This window comes from Bombina bombina, chromosome 8 (assembly GCF_027579735.1).
Source record: "Bombina bombina isolate aBomBom1 chromosome 8, aBomBom1.pri, whole genome shotgun sequence".
In the NCBI taxonomy this organism is placed as follows: Eukaryota; Metazoa; Chordata; class Amphibia; order Anura; family Bombinatoridae; genus Bombina; species Bombina bombina.
Window position 1 is genome coordinate 5,017,660 of NC_069506.1, and position 18,757 is coordinate 5,036,416.

An 18,757-nucleotide genomic window follows, 5' to 3' on the forward strand; every position below is an offset into this window, starting at 1 on the left:
ACACAGCATTACAGGTATAATACATAACACAGCTTTACAGGTATAATAGATAACACAGCTTTACAGGTATAATAGATAACACAGCTTCACAGGTATAATAGATAACACAGCTTTAAATGTATAATACATAACACAGCTTTACAGGTATAATAGATAACACAGCTTCACAGGTATAATAGATAACACAGCTTTACAGGTATAATACATAACACAGCTTTACAGGTATAACAGATAACACAGCTTTACAGGTATAACAGATAACATAGCTTTAGAGGTGTAATACATATCACAGCTTTACAGGTATAATACATAACACAGCTTTACAGGTATAATACATAACACAGCTTTACAGGTATAATACATAACACAGCTTTACAGGTATAACAGATAACATAGCTTTAGAGGTATAATACATATCACAGCTTTACAGGTATAATACATATCACAGCTTTACAGGTATAATACATAACACAGCTTTACAGGTATAATACATAACACAGCTTTACAGGTATAACAGATAACATAGCTTCAGAGGTATAATACATATCACAGCTTTACAGGTATAATACATAACACAGCTTTACAGGTATAATACATAACACAGCTTTACAGGTATAACAGATAACATAGCTTTAGAGGTATAATACATATCACAGCTTTACAGGAATAATACATAACACACCTTTACAGGCATAATACATAACACAGCTTTACAGGCATAATACATAACACAGCTTTACAGGTATAATACATAACACAGCTTTACAGGCATAATACATAACACAGCTTTACAGGCATAATACATAACACAGCTTTACAGGTATAATACATAACACAGCTTTACAGGCATAATACATAACAAAGCTTTACAGGCATAATACATAACACAGCTTTACAGGCATAATACATAACACAGCTTTACAGGCATAATACATAACACAGCTTTACAGGCATAATACATAACACAGCTTTACAGGTATAATACATATCACAGCTTTACAGGTATAATACATAACACAGCTTTACAGGTATAATAGATAACACAGCTTTACATGTATAATACATAACACAGCTTTACAGGCATAATACATAACACAGCTTTACAGGTATAATACATAACACAGCTTTACAGGCATAATACATAACACAGCTTTACAGGTATAATACATAACACAGCTTTACAGGCATAATACATAACACAGCTTTACAGGTATAATACATAACACAGCTTTACAGGCATAATACATAACACAGCTTTAGAGGTATAATAGATAACACAGCTTTACAGGTATAATAGATAACACAGCTTTACAGGTATAATACATAACACAGATTTACAGGCATAATACATAACACAGCTTTACAGGTATAATAGATAACACAACTTTACAGGTATAATACATAACATAGCTTTACATGTATAATACATAACACAGCTTTACAGGTATAATACATAACACAGCTTTATAGGCATAATACATAACACAGGTTTATAGGCATAATACATAACACAGCTGTACAGGTATAATACATAACACAGCTGTACAGGTATAATACATAACACAACTTTACAGGTATAATACATAACACAGCTTTACAGGTATAATACATAACACAGCTTTACAGGTATAATACATAACACAGCTTTACAGGCATAATACATAACACAGCTGTACAGGTATAATACATAACACAACTTTACAGGTATAATAGATAACACAGATTTACAGGTATAATACATAACACAGCTTTACAGGCATAATACATAACACAGCTTTACAGGTATAATACATAACACAGCTTTACAGGCATAATACATAACACAGCTTTACAGGTATAATACATAACACAGCTTTACAGGTATAACAGATAACACAGCTTTACAGGTATAATACATATCACAGCTTTACAGGTATAATACATAACACAGCTTTACAGGTATAATAGATAACACAGCTTTACAGGTATAATACATAACACAGCTTTACAGGCATAATACATAACACAGCTTTACAGGTATAATAGATAACACAGCTTTACAGGTATAATAGATAACACAGCTTCACAGGTATAATACATAACACAGCTTTACAGGCATAATACATAACACAGCTTTACAGGTATAATACATAACACAGCTTTACAGGTATAATAAATAATACAGCTTTACAGGTATAATACATAACACAGCTTTACAGGTATAATACATAACACAGCTTTACAGGTATAATAAATAATACAGCTTTACATGTATAATAAATAATACAGCTTTACAGGTATAACAGATAACACAGGTTTACAGGTATAATACATAACACAGCTTTACAGGTATAATACATAACACAGCTTTACAGGTATAATAAATAACACAACTTTACAGGCATAATACATAACACAGCTTTACAGGCATAATACATAACACAGCTTTACAGGTATAATAGATAACACAGCTTTACAGGTATAATAGATAACACAGCTTCACATGTATAATACATAACACAGCTTTACAGGTATAATACATAACACAACTTTACAGGCATAATACATAACACAGCTTTACAGGCATAATACATAACACAGCTTTACAGGTATAACAGATAACACAGGTTTACAGGTATAATACATAACACAGCTTTACATGTATAATACATAACACAACTTTACAGGCATAATACATAACACTGCTATACAGGTATAATAGATAACACAGCTTCACAGGTATAATACATAACACAGCTTTACAGGCATAATACATAACACAGCTTTACAGGTATAATAGATAACACAGCTTTACAGGTATAATAGATAACACAGCTTCACAGGTATAATACATAACACAGCTTTACAGGCATAATACATAACACAACTTTACAGGCATAATACATAACACAGCTTTACAGGTATAATAGATAACACAGCTTTACAGGTATAATACATAACACAGCTTTACAGGTATAATACATAACACAGCTTTACAGGTATAATAGATAGCACAACTTTACAGGTATAATAGATAACACAACTTTACAGGTATAATACATAACAAAGCTTTACAGGTATAATAGATAACACAGCTTTACAGGTATAATTCATAACACAGCTTTACAGGTATAATACATAACACAGCTTTACAGGCATAATACATAACACAGCTTTACAGGTATAATAGATAACACAACTTTACAGGTATAATACATAACACAGCTTTACAGGTATAATAGATAACACAGCTTCACAGGTATAATACATAACACAGCTTTACAGGTATAATACATAACACAACTTTACAGGCATAATAAATAACACAGCTTTACAGGCATAATACATAACACAGCTTTACAGGCATAATACATAACACAGCTTTACAGGTATAATACATAACACAGCTTTACAGGTATAATACATAACACAGCTTTACAGGTATAATAGATAACACAACTTTAAAGGTATAATACATAACACAGCTTTACAGGTATAATAGATAACACAGCTTTACAGGTATAATAGATAACACAGCTTTACAGGTATAATAGATAACACAGCTTCACATGTATAATACATAACACAGCTTTACAGGTATAATACATAACACAACTTTACAGGCATAATACTTAACACAGCTTTACAGGCATAATACATAACACAGCTTTACAGGCATAATACATAACACAGCTTTACAGATATAACAGATAACACAGGTTTACATGTATAATACATAACACAGCTTTACATGTATAATACATAACACAACTTTACAGGCATAATACATAACACTGCTATACAGGTATAATAGATAACACAGCTTCACAGGTATAATACATAACACAGCTTTACAGGCATAATACATAACACAGCTTTACAGGTATAATAGATAACACAGCTTCACAGGTATAATACATAACACAGCTTTACAGGCATAATACATAACACAGCTTTACAGGCATAATACATAACACAGCTTTACAGGTATAATAGATAACACAGCTTTACAGGTATAATACATAACACAGCTTTACAGGTATAATACATAACACAGCTTTACAGGTATAATAGATAACACAATTTTACAGGTATAATAGATAACACAACTTTACAGGTATAATACATAACACAGCTTTACAGGTATAATAGATAACACAGCTTTACAGGTATAATACATAACACAGCTTTACAGGTATAATACATAACACAGCTTTACAGGCATAATACATAACACAGCTTTACAGGTATAATAGATAACACAACTTTACAGGTATAATACATAACACAGCTTTACAGGTATAATAGATAACACAGCTTCACAGGTATAATACATAACACAGCTTTACAGGTATAATACATAACACAACTTTACAGGCATAATAAATAACACAGCTTTACAGGCATAATACATAACACAGCTTTACAGGCATAATACATAACACAGCTTTACAGGTATAATACATAACACAGCTTTACAGGTATAATAGATAACACAACTTTACAGGTATAATACATAACACAGCTTTACAGGTATAATAGATAACACAGCTTTACAGGTATAATACATAACACAGCTTTACAGGTGTAATACATAACACAGCTTTACAGGCAAAATACATAACACAGCTTTACAGGTATAATAGATAACACAACTTTACAGGTATAATACATAACACATAGCTTTACAGGTATAATAGATAACACAGCTTCACAGGTATAATACATAACACAGCTTTACAGGTATAATACATAACACAGCTTCACAGGTATAATACATAACAAAGCTTTACAGGTATAATACATTACACAACTTTACAGGCATAATACATAACACAGCTTTACAGGCATAATACATAACACAGCTTTACAGGCATAATACATAACACAGCTTTACAAGTACAACATATAACACAGGTTTACAGGTATAATACATAACACAGCTTTACAGGTATAATACATATCACAGCTTTATAGGCATAATACATAACACAGCTTTACAGGTATAACATATAAAACAGCTTCACAGGCATAATACATAACACAGCTTTACAGGCATAATACATAACACAGCTTTACAGGTATAACAGATAACACAGGTTTACAGGTATAATAGATAACACAGCTTTACAGGTATAATACATAACACAGCTTTACAGGTATAATACATTACACAGCTTTATAGGCATAATACATAACACAGCTTTACAGGTATAATACATAACACAGCTTTAAAGGTATAATAGATAACACAGCTCTAAGGCTTATTTGTATAAACTAATTTTCAAGTAAAGTATTTGTAATCCCATAACTCACAATACTAACCTATCTACAGAATACGGGGTTTATTTATTTAACCACTTAGTGACCACAGAATTTTTTTCATTTTCTGACCATTTGGGACCAGGGCTACTTTTTAAATTTCTGCGGTGTTTGTGTTTAGCTGTAATTTTCCTCTTACTCACTTACTGTACCCACACATATTAAATACAATTTTTCTTGATATTAAATGGACCATTATTTTTATCATATCATATAATTTAATATAAAAAAGTTATAAAATGTGATGAAAAAATTGAAACAAAACACACTTTTTCTAACTTTGACCCCCAAAATCTGTTACACATCTACAACCACCAAAAAACAACCATGCTAAATAGTTTCTATATTTTGTCCTGAGTTTAGAAATACCCAATGTTTACATGTCCTTTGCTTTTTTTTTGCAAGTTATAGGGCATTAAATACAAGTATCACTTTGCTATTTCCAAACCATTTTTTTCTTCAAATTTAGCGATAGTTACATTGGAACATTGATATCTGTCAGGAATCCCTGAATATCCCTTTACATGTACATATTTTTTTTTTAGAAGACATCCCAAAGTATTGATCTAGGCCCATTTTGCTATATTTCATGCCACCATTTCACTGCCAAATACGATCACATTAAAAAAATTGTTCACTTTTTCACAAACTTTAGGTTTCTCATTGAAATTATTTACAAACAGCTTGTGCAATTATGGCACAAATGGTTGTAAATGCTTCTCTGGGATCCCCTTTGTTCAGAAATAGCAGACATATATGACTTTGGCATTGCTTTTTGGTAATTAGAAGGCCGCTAATTCCCGCTGGGCACCACACTTGTATTTTGCCCAGCAGTGAAGGGGTTAATTAGGTAGCTTGAAGGGAACGTGCAGGGTTAATTTTAGCTTTAGTGTAGAGATCAGCCTCCCACCTGACACATCACATCCCCTGATCCCTCCCAAACAGCTCTCTTCCCTCACCCACCCCATAATTGTCCCCGCCATCTTAAGTTCTGGCAGAAAGTCTGTCAGTACTAAAATAAAAGGTTTTATTTTTTATTTTTTTATTTTTTTAAAACATATTCAGCTGTGTAGGATCCCCCCTTAGCCCACAACCTCCCTGATCCCCTCCCAAACAGCTCTCTAACCCTCCCCCTCTACCTTATTGTGCACCATCTTGGGTACTGGCAGCTGTCTGCCAGTACCCAGTTTGCCATAAAATATGATATTTTAAAAAATATATATATTTTTAATAAAATTATAAAATATTTTCTGTAGTGTAGCTGCCCCCCCTCAATGTCCAACCCCCCACCCCCTCCCAGATCCCTTAGCTGAAAATTCCCCCTCCTCTCTTCCACCTTATCTAATAAAGTGTCTCATAGTGTATCATTCCCACCTGCCCCCACCCCTGTGCACGCGTGCGCGCCCGCCCCTGTACGCCCCCAGTGTCCCCACACGCAATCCCACCCCCTCTAACCACATCCTCCCATCGATGGCCACCCACCCGCCTCCCTGCATCAGCTCCCACCCACCAAGGATCACGACCATAGATGGCTGATGCAGAGAGGGCCACAGAGTGGCTATCTCTGCATCAGATGGCTAACAAATGTTATTGCAGGATGCCTCAATATTGAGGCATCACTGCTATAACATTAAAGCGGCTGGAAGGGATCAGGATCTCTTCCACTGCTTGGAAACACCAACGACGTACAGGGTCATTAAGGACATTTTTTTGTAGGGCGTACCCTGTACGTCATTGGTCGTTAAGGGGTTAAGTGCGAGCGGAAATGATACGATGTAGCGTATCATGTCCGCCACACATTGATAAATGCTGACAGCATTCACTGATTGGCCGCTAGCAGGGGGTGTCAACCATACCGATCATATAGGATTGGGCGGATTGCAGACCGCAGTCTCAGAGCAGGTGGACCAGTTATGAAGCAGTGGTCCAGTTATGGAGCAGTGGTCTTTCGGAGCTTGATAACTCAGCCCCTATGTATTAAAACAATTTATAAACCTCTGGCAGCACAGCTATTTTTTATACATTTCACACTGTTTTGCAGACTCCAGAAATAAACTTGCACATTGCCTCTTGTATTCCTGAGAGCAGTTACAGAGGGAATGGATTTCGCAATTCTTTTTTTTACCAGGTGAGCTCATTGTCAGTTACGTTTCTTATGGTCTATAGACAAGGACTGTGAATAGAAAATAACAAAAATCACTTTCTTACAGTGTTTCTCAGCACACACTCATATCATGTGAATGGGACAATGCATTGTAAAATTGGTTTCCCTTAAATGTGTTTTCAATGACTTCTTATACCAGCAACAGAGTAAAAAATTTATGAGACGTCGTTTTCTTCAGACTCGCCAGAAACAGCAGTTATGAAGCAGCGGTCACAAAGTACGATCGGGTTGATTGACACCTCCCTGCTTGCGGCCCATTGGCCGCGAGTCTGCAGGGGGCGGCGTTTCACCAGCAGCTCTTGTGAGCTGCTGGTGCAATGCTAAATACGGAGAGCGTATTGCTCGCCGTATTCAGCGAGGTCTTGCGGACCTGATCCGCACTGTCGGATCAGGTCCGCAAGACCTTTAATAAACAGGCCACAACCATAAACGCTACATTTGGAGAGAAGTCAACAAGGTCTATAATGAAAGGTACACATTCCTACTGTGAAACACTGAGCTGAATCGCTAATGTTTTGGGGATGTGTGAGCTACAAAGGCACAGGAAATTTGGTCAGAATTGATGGCCGGATGAATGCAGTATGTTATCAAGATTTGCATTCATCAGCCCGGAAGCTGCGTATGGGACGTACTTGGACTTTCCAACATGACAATGATCCTAAACACAAGGCCAAGTCGGACCTGTCATTGGCTACAGCAGAATAAAGTGAAGGTTCTGGAGTGGCCATCTCAGTCTCCTGACCTCAATATCATTGAGCCACTCTGGGGAGATCTCAAACGTGCAGTTCATGCAAGACAGCCCAAGAATTTACAGGAACTGGAGGCTTTTTGCCAGGAAGAATGGGCAGCTTTACCATCTGAGAAGATAAAGAGTCTCATCCACAAATACCACAAAAGACTTCAAGCTGTCATTGATGTTAAAGGGGGCAATACACGGTATTAAGAACTGGGGTATGTAAATTTTGATCAGGGTCATTTGGGTAGTTTCTGTTGTCATTATGATTTAAAAAGAGTAAACACAGTTGACTGATAATAAATGGCTTCAGCCAAACACTAACCATGAGTGAAAGAAAAGGTTTTGTGTTATCATTCATATTCTCTGAAAAATGGCCAAGAAATCATAAATTCTGCCAGGGTATGTAAACTTATGAGCACAACTGTATAATGTGCTTGTATTCACAGATTGATGTATGTGTGTATATATATATGTGCTTGAATTCACAGATTGATGTATGTGTGTATATACAGGGAGTGCAGAATTATTAGGCAAATGAGTATTTTGACCACATCATCCTCTTTATGCATGTTGTCTTACTCCAAGCTGTATAGGCTCGAAAGCCTACTACCAATTAAGCATGTTAGGTGATGTGCATCTCTGTAATGAGAAGGGGTGTGGTCTAATGACATCAACACCCTATATCAGGTGTGCATAATTATTAGGCAACTTCCTTTCCTTTGGCAAAATGGGTCAAAAGAAGGACTTGACAGGCTCAGAAAAGTCAAAAATAGTGAGATATCTTGCAGAGGGATGCAGCACTCTTAAAATTGCAAAGCTTCTGAAGCGTGATCATCGAACAATCAAGAGTTTCATTCAAAATAGTCAACAGGGTCGCAAGAAGCGTGTGGAAAAACCAAGGTGCAAAATAACTGCCCATGAACTGAGAAAAGTCAAGCATGCAGCTGCCAAGATGCCACTTGCCACCAGTTTGGCCATATTTCAGAGCTGCAACATCACTGGAGTGCCCAAAAGCACAAGGTGTGCAATACTCAGAGACATGGCCAAGGTAAGAAAGGCTGAAAGACGACCACCACTGAACAAGACACACAAGCTGAAATGTCAAGACTGGGCCAAGAAATATCTCAAGACTGATTTTTCTAAGGTTTTATGGACTGATGAAATGAGAGTGAGTCTTGATGGGCCAGATGGATGGGCCCGTGGCTGGATTGGTAAAGGGCAGAGAGCTCCAGTCCGACTCAGACGCCAGCAAGGTGGAGGTGGAGTACTGGTTTGGGCTGGTATCATCAAAGATGAGCTTGTGGGGCCTTTTCGGGTTGAGGATGGAGTCAAGCTCAACTCCCAGTCCTACTGCCAGTTTCTGGAAGACACCTTCTTCAAGCAGTGGTACAGGAAGAAGTCTGCATCCTTCAAGAAAAACATGATTTTCATGCAGGACAATGCTCCATCACACGCGTCCAAGTACTCCACAGCGTGGCTGGCAAGAAAGGGTATAAAAGAAGAAAATCTAATGACATGGCCTCCTTGTTCACCTGATCTGAACCCCATTGAGAACCTGTGGTCCATCATCAAATGTGAGATTTACAAGGAGGGAAAACAGTACACCTCTCTGAACAGTGTCTGGGAGGCTGTGGTTGCTGCTGCACGCAATGTTGATGGTGAACAGATCAAAACACTGACAGAATCCATGGATGGCAGGCTTTTGAGTGTCCTTGCAAAGAAAGGTGGCTATATTGGTCACTGATTTGTTTTTGTTTTGTTTTTGAATGTCAGAAATGTATATTTGTGAATGTTGAGATGTTATATTGGTTTCACTGGTAAAAATAAATAATTGAAATGGGTATATATTTGTTTTTTGTTAAGTTGCCTAATAATTATGCACAGTAATAGTCACCTGCACACACAGATATCCCCCTAAAATAGCTATAACTAAAAACAAACTAAAAACTACTTCCAAAACTATTTAGCTTTGATATTAATGAGTTTTTTGGGTTCATTGAGAACATGGTTGTTGTTCAATAATAAAATGAATCCTCAAAAATACAACTTGCCTAATAATTCTGCACTCCCTGTATATATATATATATATATATATATATATATATATATATATATATAATGTGCTTGTATTCACAGATTGATGTATGTGTGTATATATATATGTGCTTGAATTCACAGATTGATGTATGTGTGTATATATATATATATATATATATATATATATATATATATATATAATGTGCTTGTATTCACAGATTGATGTATGTGTGTATATATATATATATATATATATATATATATATATATATATAATGTGCTTGTATTCACAGATTGATGTATGTGTGTATATATATATATATATATATATATATATATATATAATGTGCTTGTATTCACAGATTGATGTATGTATATGATTTTACACAGTGTGCTCACAGCTGACTTTTGTATCATTTTTATGGGAGTGTTTTACTGTGAAATTAGAAATACACTTTAGGACTTAGGCTGTACTTAGCTTTACTGTTTGCTGTGATTCGTTATAAAATCTCAGGTTGGGATATTTTATTAATGGTTATGTTTGCGCTAGAGGTTAAGCTTTTGCTCACTACCTGTTACTCAGTTACAACTGCACATTTGAAAGACAAACACAGATACTAAAAATCAAGGTTCTAAAAACTGTTACATTTGCATAAAATGTAGAAACAAATAACAAAATTAGTAACAGGGAATATTTTATGATACAAAATGTAGCCAGCTTTGTTTTTCAGCCTCTACTTTTCTATAGTGGTCGGCATAGCTTATCTGTGATTATAGGTTTATATAAATATATTTATATTATATTAGGTAGCTATAGATTAGTGTTTATGTTAGATGTTCCCAGATGTGTTCTGCATATAGTCCCATTCTGTATATATTCCCATTCTGTATATAGTCCCATTCTGTATATACTGTAGTCCCATTCTGTATATAGTCCCATTCTGTATATAGCCAATTCTGTATATATTCCCATTCTGTATATAGTCCCATTCTGTATATAGCCCCATTCTGTATATAGCCCCATTCTGTATATATTCCCATTCTGTATATAGTCCCATTCTGTATATACTGTAGTCCCATTCTGTATATAGTCCCATTCTGTATATAGTCCCATTTTGTATATAGCCATTTCTGTATATAGTCCCATTCTGTATATAGTCCCATTCAGTATATAGCCCATTCTTTATATTGTCCCATTCTGTATATTGCCAATTATGTATATAGTCCCATTCTGAATATAGTCCCATTCTTTATATTGCCAATTCTGTATATTGCCAATTCTGTATATAGTCCCATTCTGTAAATAGTGCCATTCAGTTTATAGCCCATTCTGTATATTCCCCATTTTGTATATAGTCCAATTCTGTATGTAGTCCCATTCTGTTTGTAGTCCCATTCTGTTTGTAGTCCCATACTGTATATAGTCCCATCCTGTATACAGTCTCCTTCTGTATATAGTCCCATTCTGCATATAGTCCCATTCTGTATATTCCCAATTCTGTATATAGTTCCATTCTGTAAATAGTCCCATTCTCTATATATTCCCATTCTGTATATAGCCCATTCTGTATATTCCCCATTCTGCATATAGTCCCATTCTGTATTTTCCCATTCTGTACATAGTCCCATTCTGTAAATAGTCCCATTCTGTATATAGTCCCATCCTGTATATAGTCCCATTATGTAAATAGTCCCATTCTGTATATAGTCCATCCTGTATATAGTCGCATTATGTATATTCCCAATTCTGTAAATAGTCCCCATTCTGTATATAGTCCATTCTGTATATTCCCCATTTTGTATATAGTCCAATTCTGTTTGTAGTCCCATACTGTTTGTAGTCCCATTCTGTTTGTAGTCCCATACTGTATATAGTCCCATCCTGTATACAGTCCCCTTCTGTATATAGTCCCATTCTGCATATAGTCCCATTCTGTATATTCCCAATTCTGTATATAGTTCCATTCTGTAAATAGTCCCATTCTGTATTTAGCCCATTCTGTATATTCCCCATTCTGCATATAGTCCCATTCTGTATATTCCCATTCTATACATAGTCCCATTCTGTAAATAGTCCCATTCTGTATATAGTCCCATCCTGTATATAGTCCCATTCTGTAAATAGTCCCATTCTGTATATAGTCCATCCTGTATATAGTCGCATTATGTATATTCCCAATTCTGTAAATAGTCCCCATTCTGTATATAGTCCATTCTGTATATTCCCCATTTTGTATATAGTCCCATTCTGTACTTAGTCCCATTCTGTATATAGGGTCCCATTCTGTAAATAGCCCCCTTCTGTATATAGTCCCATTCTGTATATAGTCCCATCCTGTATATAGCCCCATCCTGTATATAGTCCCATCCTGTATATAGCCCCCATTCTGTATATAGTCCATTCTGTATATTCCCCATCCTGTATATAGTCCCATCCTGTATATAGTCCCCATTCTTTATATTGTCCCATTCTGTAAATATTCCCATTCTGTAAATATTCCCATTCTGTAAATAATCCCATTCTGTATATAGTCCCATTCTGTATAAAGTTCCATTCTGTTTATTGCCAATTCTGTATATAGTCCCATTCTGTATATAGTCCCATTCTGTATATTATCCCATTCTGTATATTGCAATTCTGTATATAGCCCCATTCTGTATATATTCCCAATGTGTATGTAGTCCCATCCTGTATATAGTCCCATCCTGTATATAAACCCATTCTGTAAATAGTCCAATTCTGTAAATAGTACTATTCTATATATAGTCCCATTCTGTATATAGTAATATTCTGTATATAGTCCCATTCTGTATATAGTCCTATCCTGTATATAGTCCCATTCTGTATATAGCCCATTCTGTATATACACCCATGCTGTAAATAGCCGCCTTCTGGAAATAGTCCCATTCTGTATATAGTCTGATTCTGTATATAGTCCCATTCTGTATATAGTCCCATCCTGTATATAGTCCCATTTTGTATATTACCCATTCTGTATGTAGCCCATTCTGTACATAAACCCATTCTGTAAATAGTCACATTCTGTTTATAGTCCCATTCTGTTTATAATCCCATTCATTCTGTATATAGTCCCATTCTGTATATAGTCCCATTCTGTATATAGTCCCATATGTTGTCCCATTCTGTATATAGCCCCATTCTGTATATATTCCCATTCTGTATGTAGTCCCATTCGGTATATAGTCCCATCCTGTATATAGTCCCATTCTGTATATAGTCCCATCCTGTATATAAACCCATTCTGTAAATAGCCCCATTCTGTAAATAGTCCCATATGTAGTCCCATTCTGTATATTGTCCCATTTTGTATATATCACCATTTTGTTTATAGTCCCATTCTGTATATACTCCCATTCTGTATATAGTCCCATTCTGTTTATAGTCCCATTCTGTATATAGTCCCATTCTGTATATAGTCCAATTCTGTATATAGTCCCATTCTTTTTATAGCCCCATTCTGTTTATAGTCCCATTCTGTATATAGTCACATTCAGTATATAGTTCTATTCTGTTTAAAGTCCCATTCTGTATATAGTCACATTCAGTATCTGTATATAGTCACATTCTGTATATAGTCACATTCTGTATATAGTCACATTCAGTATATAGTCACATTCTGTATATAGTCACATTCAGTATATAGTCACATTCAGTATATAGTTCTATTCTGTTTAAAGTCCCATTCTGTATATAGTCACATTAAGTATATAGTCACATTAAGTATATAGTCACATTAAGTATATAGTCACATTCTGTATATAGTCACATTCTGTATATGTTTCCTTTGCAGAATTCAGAGCGCTGTCTGTTTGTTTCCCGGGAGTATTTGCAGTCTGACGGCAGCTTCATTCTGCTGCTAGTGCACTGCATAAGTCACATTGTTGTGCAGGACCTCAGAGACGACACAAACCCCACCTTCCTCAGGACATTTTATCAGGTAATTACAGTTACAGTGTTTTACATTTGTCAGACATATGGTACACAATAAAACAAACAGACAGCTGATTCACTCATGGTTAAACCATTAGGGAAAGCGTTTCTACGTACAGGGACACATTTATACTATTCACTAACTATGTAAGACTCATTGTTACTGTTGGCCAATCCTGATCCAATAAGGAAGCATCAAAAACATTACAAAGGCCCTGCCTGTTAGTTTTCTCACAATGCTGAGTGAGCTTGCTGCTTGCTTGTCTTACCAGTGATATAATACACACAATTAGACAGAGAAAGTGCTGCCAGAAACAGATAGGAAAGAGATAAATAACATGTAGAGAGCAGAAGAAAGAATGAGGAAAGTGAATTCAAATATATTTTATTCATGCTGCTACTGGCTTGCAGCAGTAGCACTAGCTAGTACTTAAACTGTCCAGCTGGTCCTCTGCTACCCCAAAGATGTTCCACATAGGAATTTTTTTATTTTATTTTTGTGATGGACAAATTATTGAAAACCTTTTGTGTCTGTATACATGTTTAATTACTATACAAGCAACATATCGAATAAACACCAGCACGGAAATGTACTCTAAGTCAACCAGGATTCCAGTAAAATTTATATTTACAGAAAGAATTGTGACACTTGCTAAAGATTTCAAGTTTCAAATCATCTTTAAGCTCCCAGCGATGTGAAATGAAGTTTGACAACTAATCTCTAAACAACATGTATCACTTTACAGAATTATTTACCGTGACTTAATGATTTCATAGTTTAAAACAAAAGCCTTGCTGCTTTGTATATGTTCTTGTACTGATCAAACCAATGTTTTCTGGTCAGGCTGGCGGAGGCACGACCCTCTCCACCAATAGAACTGTCTGAGTTGTAATCTTTACCCAATGAGCATTAGAAGACAGTTCACAACTAATTGTGCAATTTTAGCTTCAGATTACATTTTAATAGATCGTAGCTGATATTTTTTCCAGCAAATAAAACTGTCAAATCTATAAATGTTGCTAAAAAATAAAAAAAAGTTGAGACTTTTAAGTATATTTATCTCTCTTTTTATTGGCTATGTTTGTGTCGCACGTTGTTCCATTTGCTTGTTTGTTCCGTGAGTCTACATATTCCTCCCTCTCTCTCCAGGCCCTGAAGATTTGCCTCAGCGACGGCTTCTTTTCATCTATTTCCCAAGATGCAACAACCAGTTTACACCTTCAGGATTTGTTTCTGAACAGAGAATCATTTCTTACAAAACAATCAGATCTCAACTCTCATTTATTAAGGCTGAAAATGAATTCAGATGTAAGTGACAATTGTTTATGTTCAGCACAACTATAATGAATTACATTAGTACCTAGATATATTGTTTGTTTATATAGATTTAGTTGTTGTTGTTTTTATGCTCAGCACAACTATAATGAATTCCATTAGTACCTAGATATATTGTTTGTTGTTTATATAGATTTAGTTGTTGTTGTTTTTATGAAACTCCTTTCTTTCTTTCATGATTCAGATACAGCAGCAATTTTAAGCAATTTTCTAATTTACTCAAATTTTCTTCATTCTCTTTGTATCTTTATTTGAAAAGCAGGATTGTAAGCTTAGTAGCCGGCCCATTTTTGGTTCAGAAGCTGGGTAGTGCTTGCTGATTGATGGCTAAATGTAGCCACCAATCAGCAAGCGCTACCCAGATGCTGGTCCGGCTCCTAATCTTACATTCCGGCTTTTCAAGAAAGATACCAAGAGAACGCAGTAAAATAGATAATAGGAGTACATTAGAAAGTTGCTTAAAATTGCTGCTGTATCCGAATCATGAAAGAAAAACATTTGGATTTCATATCCTTTTAAATGCCAGTTTCACGCCTTGAAAAGAATAAAGACTGGAAAAGGTACAGTGTGTGTAAAGTTATAAAAATGTCATCATCGTGTGTTTGTCACGGGGCAGCATATTCTGCAGAGCTATACAGTGAGCACAATAAGCACAGGATCAATTAAAGGAAATGTGCTGAGAAAAAAGAGAATTATATGAGAGCAACGCTCCTGCGAGGCACTAATCTAATCTGCACTTTGTAGACTGATGGTTTTCACTCACGTTGTTGGATAATAAATCAGATATTATTATGCCAGGTTAAAAAACATATTGCTGGAGAACATTTAAAGCTATGATAACTGAGGGAGAATGATGTGCACTATGCTCTGCAGAAGAATTAAGGAATATATCTAGTAAGGGAATATGAGTTTCACATAAGCACAATGTATTTGTGATGTTGGCACCATAGCGTCAGTATTGGCAGTGAGGACAGTTCACAGTTTTGTCTTCTTTGGCAGAATCATCCTGGGTGATATGTAGCAGTTGGTAATACAAGTTTATAAAAAGAAGATAAATGAGGAGAAATGGTAGATGTGGGTATAATCTGTACTGAAGTGGGATTTAAATCCATAGTAGCTTTAATTTGCCCCATGAACAAGTGTAGCTTGAGATGGTCTGGTCACAGAACTGAATGCCTCTCGGAAAGATTTGGCAATGTAGTGCCAGGGAAGTAGGCACTGAAGGTGTAGTTGAAAGGATGAAGTGTAGATCTTTATTCTGTAACGAAGATCAATAAAACAGAGTTTTTATTAAAATCACGAATCCTCATTGGCTTAGGGGACAAAAATAAAGAAGTAACAATTGTCCTTTTGTTTAAGCAGTGAGCAGAATTTTGATACTATAGGATTTTTTTCATTCAGCCTTTGAAGAAAGCCAGAGAGATGTTGTCTCAACACAATATTGAGCTTTTACTGCAAAATAAACTGTCTATGAAGAAGAGAAAATCTTTCATGCTGAGCTTCATGGGAAACAGCAGGCACGTTAATAAGTAAGAAATCTTTACAAATGTATTATATAAACCTGTGTATAGATGCTATTTACACTAACTTGTGCAGTGAGATAAGGCTCACCAGCTCCTTGGCACCTATCGCCATACTGCAGCCTAACTTTACACTGCAAACATCGCCATACTGCAGCCTGACTTTACAGTAAAAATATCCTCATACTGCAGCCTGACTTTACACTGCAAACATCCTCATACTGCAGTCTGACTTTACACTACAAACATCCTCATTCTGCAGCCTGATTTTACACTGCAAACATCCTCATTCTGCAACCTGACTTTACACTGCAAACATCCTCATACTGCAGCCTGACTTTACAGTAAAAATATCCTCATACTGCAGCCTGACTTTACAGTAACAATATCCTCATACTGCAGCCTAACTTTACACTGCAAACATCCTCATACTGCAGTCTGACTTTACACTACAAACATCCTCATTCTGCAGCCTGATTTTACACTGCAAACATTCTCATTCTGCAACCTGACTTTACACTGCAAACATCCTCATACTGCAGCCTGACTTTACAGTAAAAATATCCTCATACTGCAGCCTGACTTTACACTGCAAACATCCTCATACTGTAGCCTGACTTTACACTGCAAACATCCTCATACTGCAGCCTGATTTGACAGTAACAATATCCTCATACTGCAGCCTGACTTTACACTGCAAACATCCTCATACTGCAGCCTGACTTTACACTGCAAACATCCTCATACTGCAGTCTGACTTTACACTGCAAACATCCTCATACTGCAGTATGACTTTACACTGCAAACATCCTCATTCTGCAGCCTGACTTTACACTGCAAACATCCTCATACTGCAGCCTGACTTTACAGTAAAAATATCCTCATACTGCAGCCTGACTTTACAGTAAAAATATCCTCATACTGCAGCCAGACTTTACAGTAAAAATATCCTCATACTGCAGCCTGACTTTACAGTAAAAATATCCTCATACTGCAGCCTGATTTTACAGTGCAAACATCCTCATACTGCAGCCTGACTTTACAGTACAAACATCCTCATACTGCACCCTAACTTTACAGTACAAACATCCTCATACTGCAGCCTGACTTTACAGTAAAAATATCCTCATACTGCAGCCTGACTTTACACTGCAAAAATCCTCATACTGCAGCCTGACTTTACAGTACAAACATCCTCATACTGCACCCTAACTTTACAGTACAAACATCCTCATACTGCACTCTGACTTTACACTGCAAACACCCTCATACTGCAGCCTGATTTTACAGTGCAAACATCCTCATACTGCAGCCTGACTTTACAGTACAAACATCCTCATACTGCACCCTAACTTTACAGTACAAACATCCTCATACTGCACTCTGACTTTACACTGCAAACACCCTCATACTGCAGCCTGATTTTACAGTGCAAACATCCTCATACTGCAGCCTGACTTTACAGTACAAACATCCTCATACTGCACCCTAACTTTACAGTACAAACATCCTCATACTGCACTCTGACTTTACACTGCAAACATCCTCATACTGCAGCCTGACTTTACACTGCAAACATCCTCATACTGCAGCCTGACTTTACAGTGCAAACATCCTCATACTGCAGCCTGACTTTACACTACAAACATCCTCATACTGCAGTCTGACTTTACAGTACAAACATCCTCATACTGCACTCTGATTTTACACT

The 18,757-nt window shown here is 36.1% G+C and overlaps 1 protein-coding gene across 1 annotated transcript in view; it reads left to right on the plus strand.

Moving 5' to 3' along the window:
- LOC128638168 (uncharacterized) overlaps positions 1-18,757 on the plus strand; it is a gene marked incomplete in the record, with an annotated part of 174,028 nt that overhangs the window by 137,728 nt on the left and 17,543 nt on the right. The window contains 4 exon segments of the mRNA XM_053690032.1: positions 7,343-7,429; positions 14,051-14,197; positions 15,341-15,499; positions 16,928-17,055. Coding sequence (XP_053546007.1) covers positions 7,343-7,429; positions 14,051-14,197; positions 15,341-15,499; positions 16,928-17,055 — 521 coding nt within the window.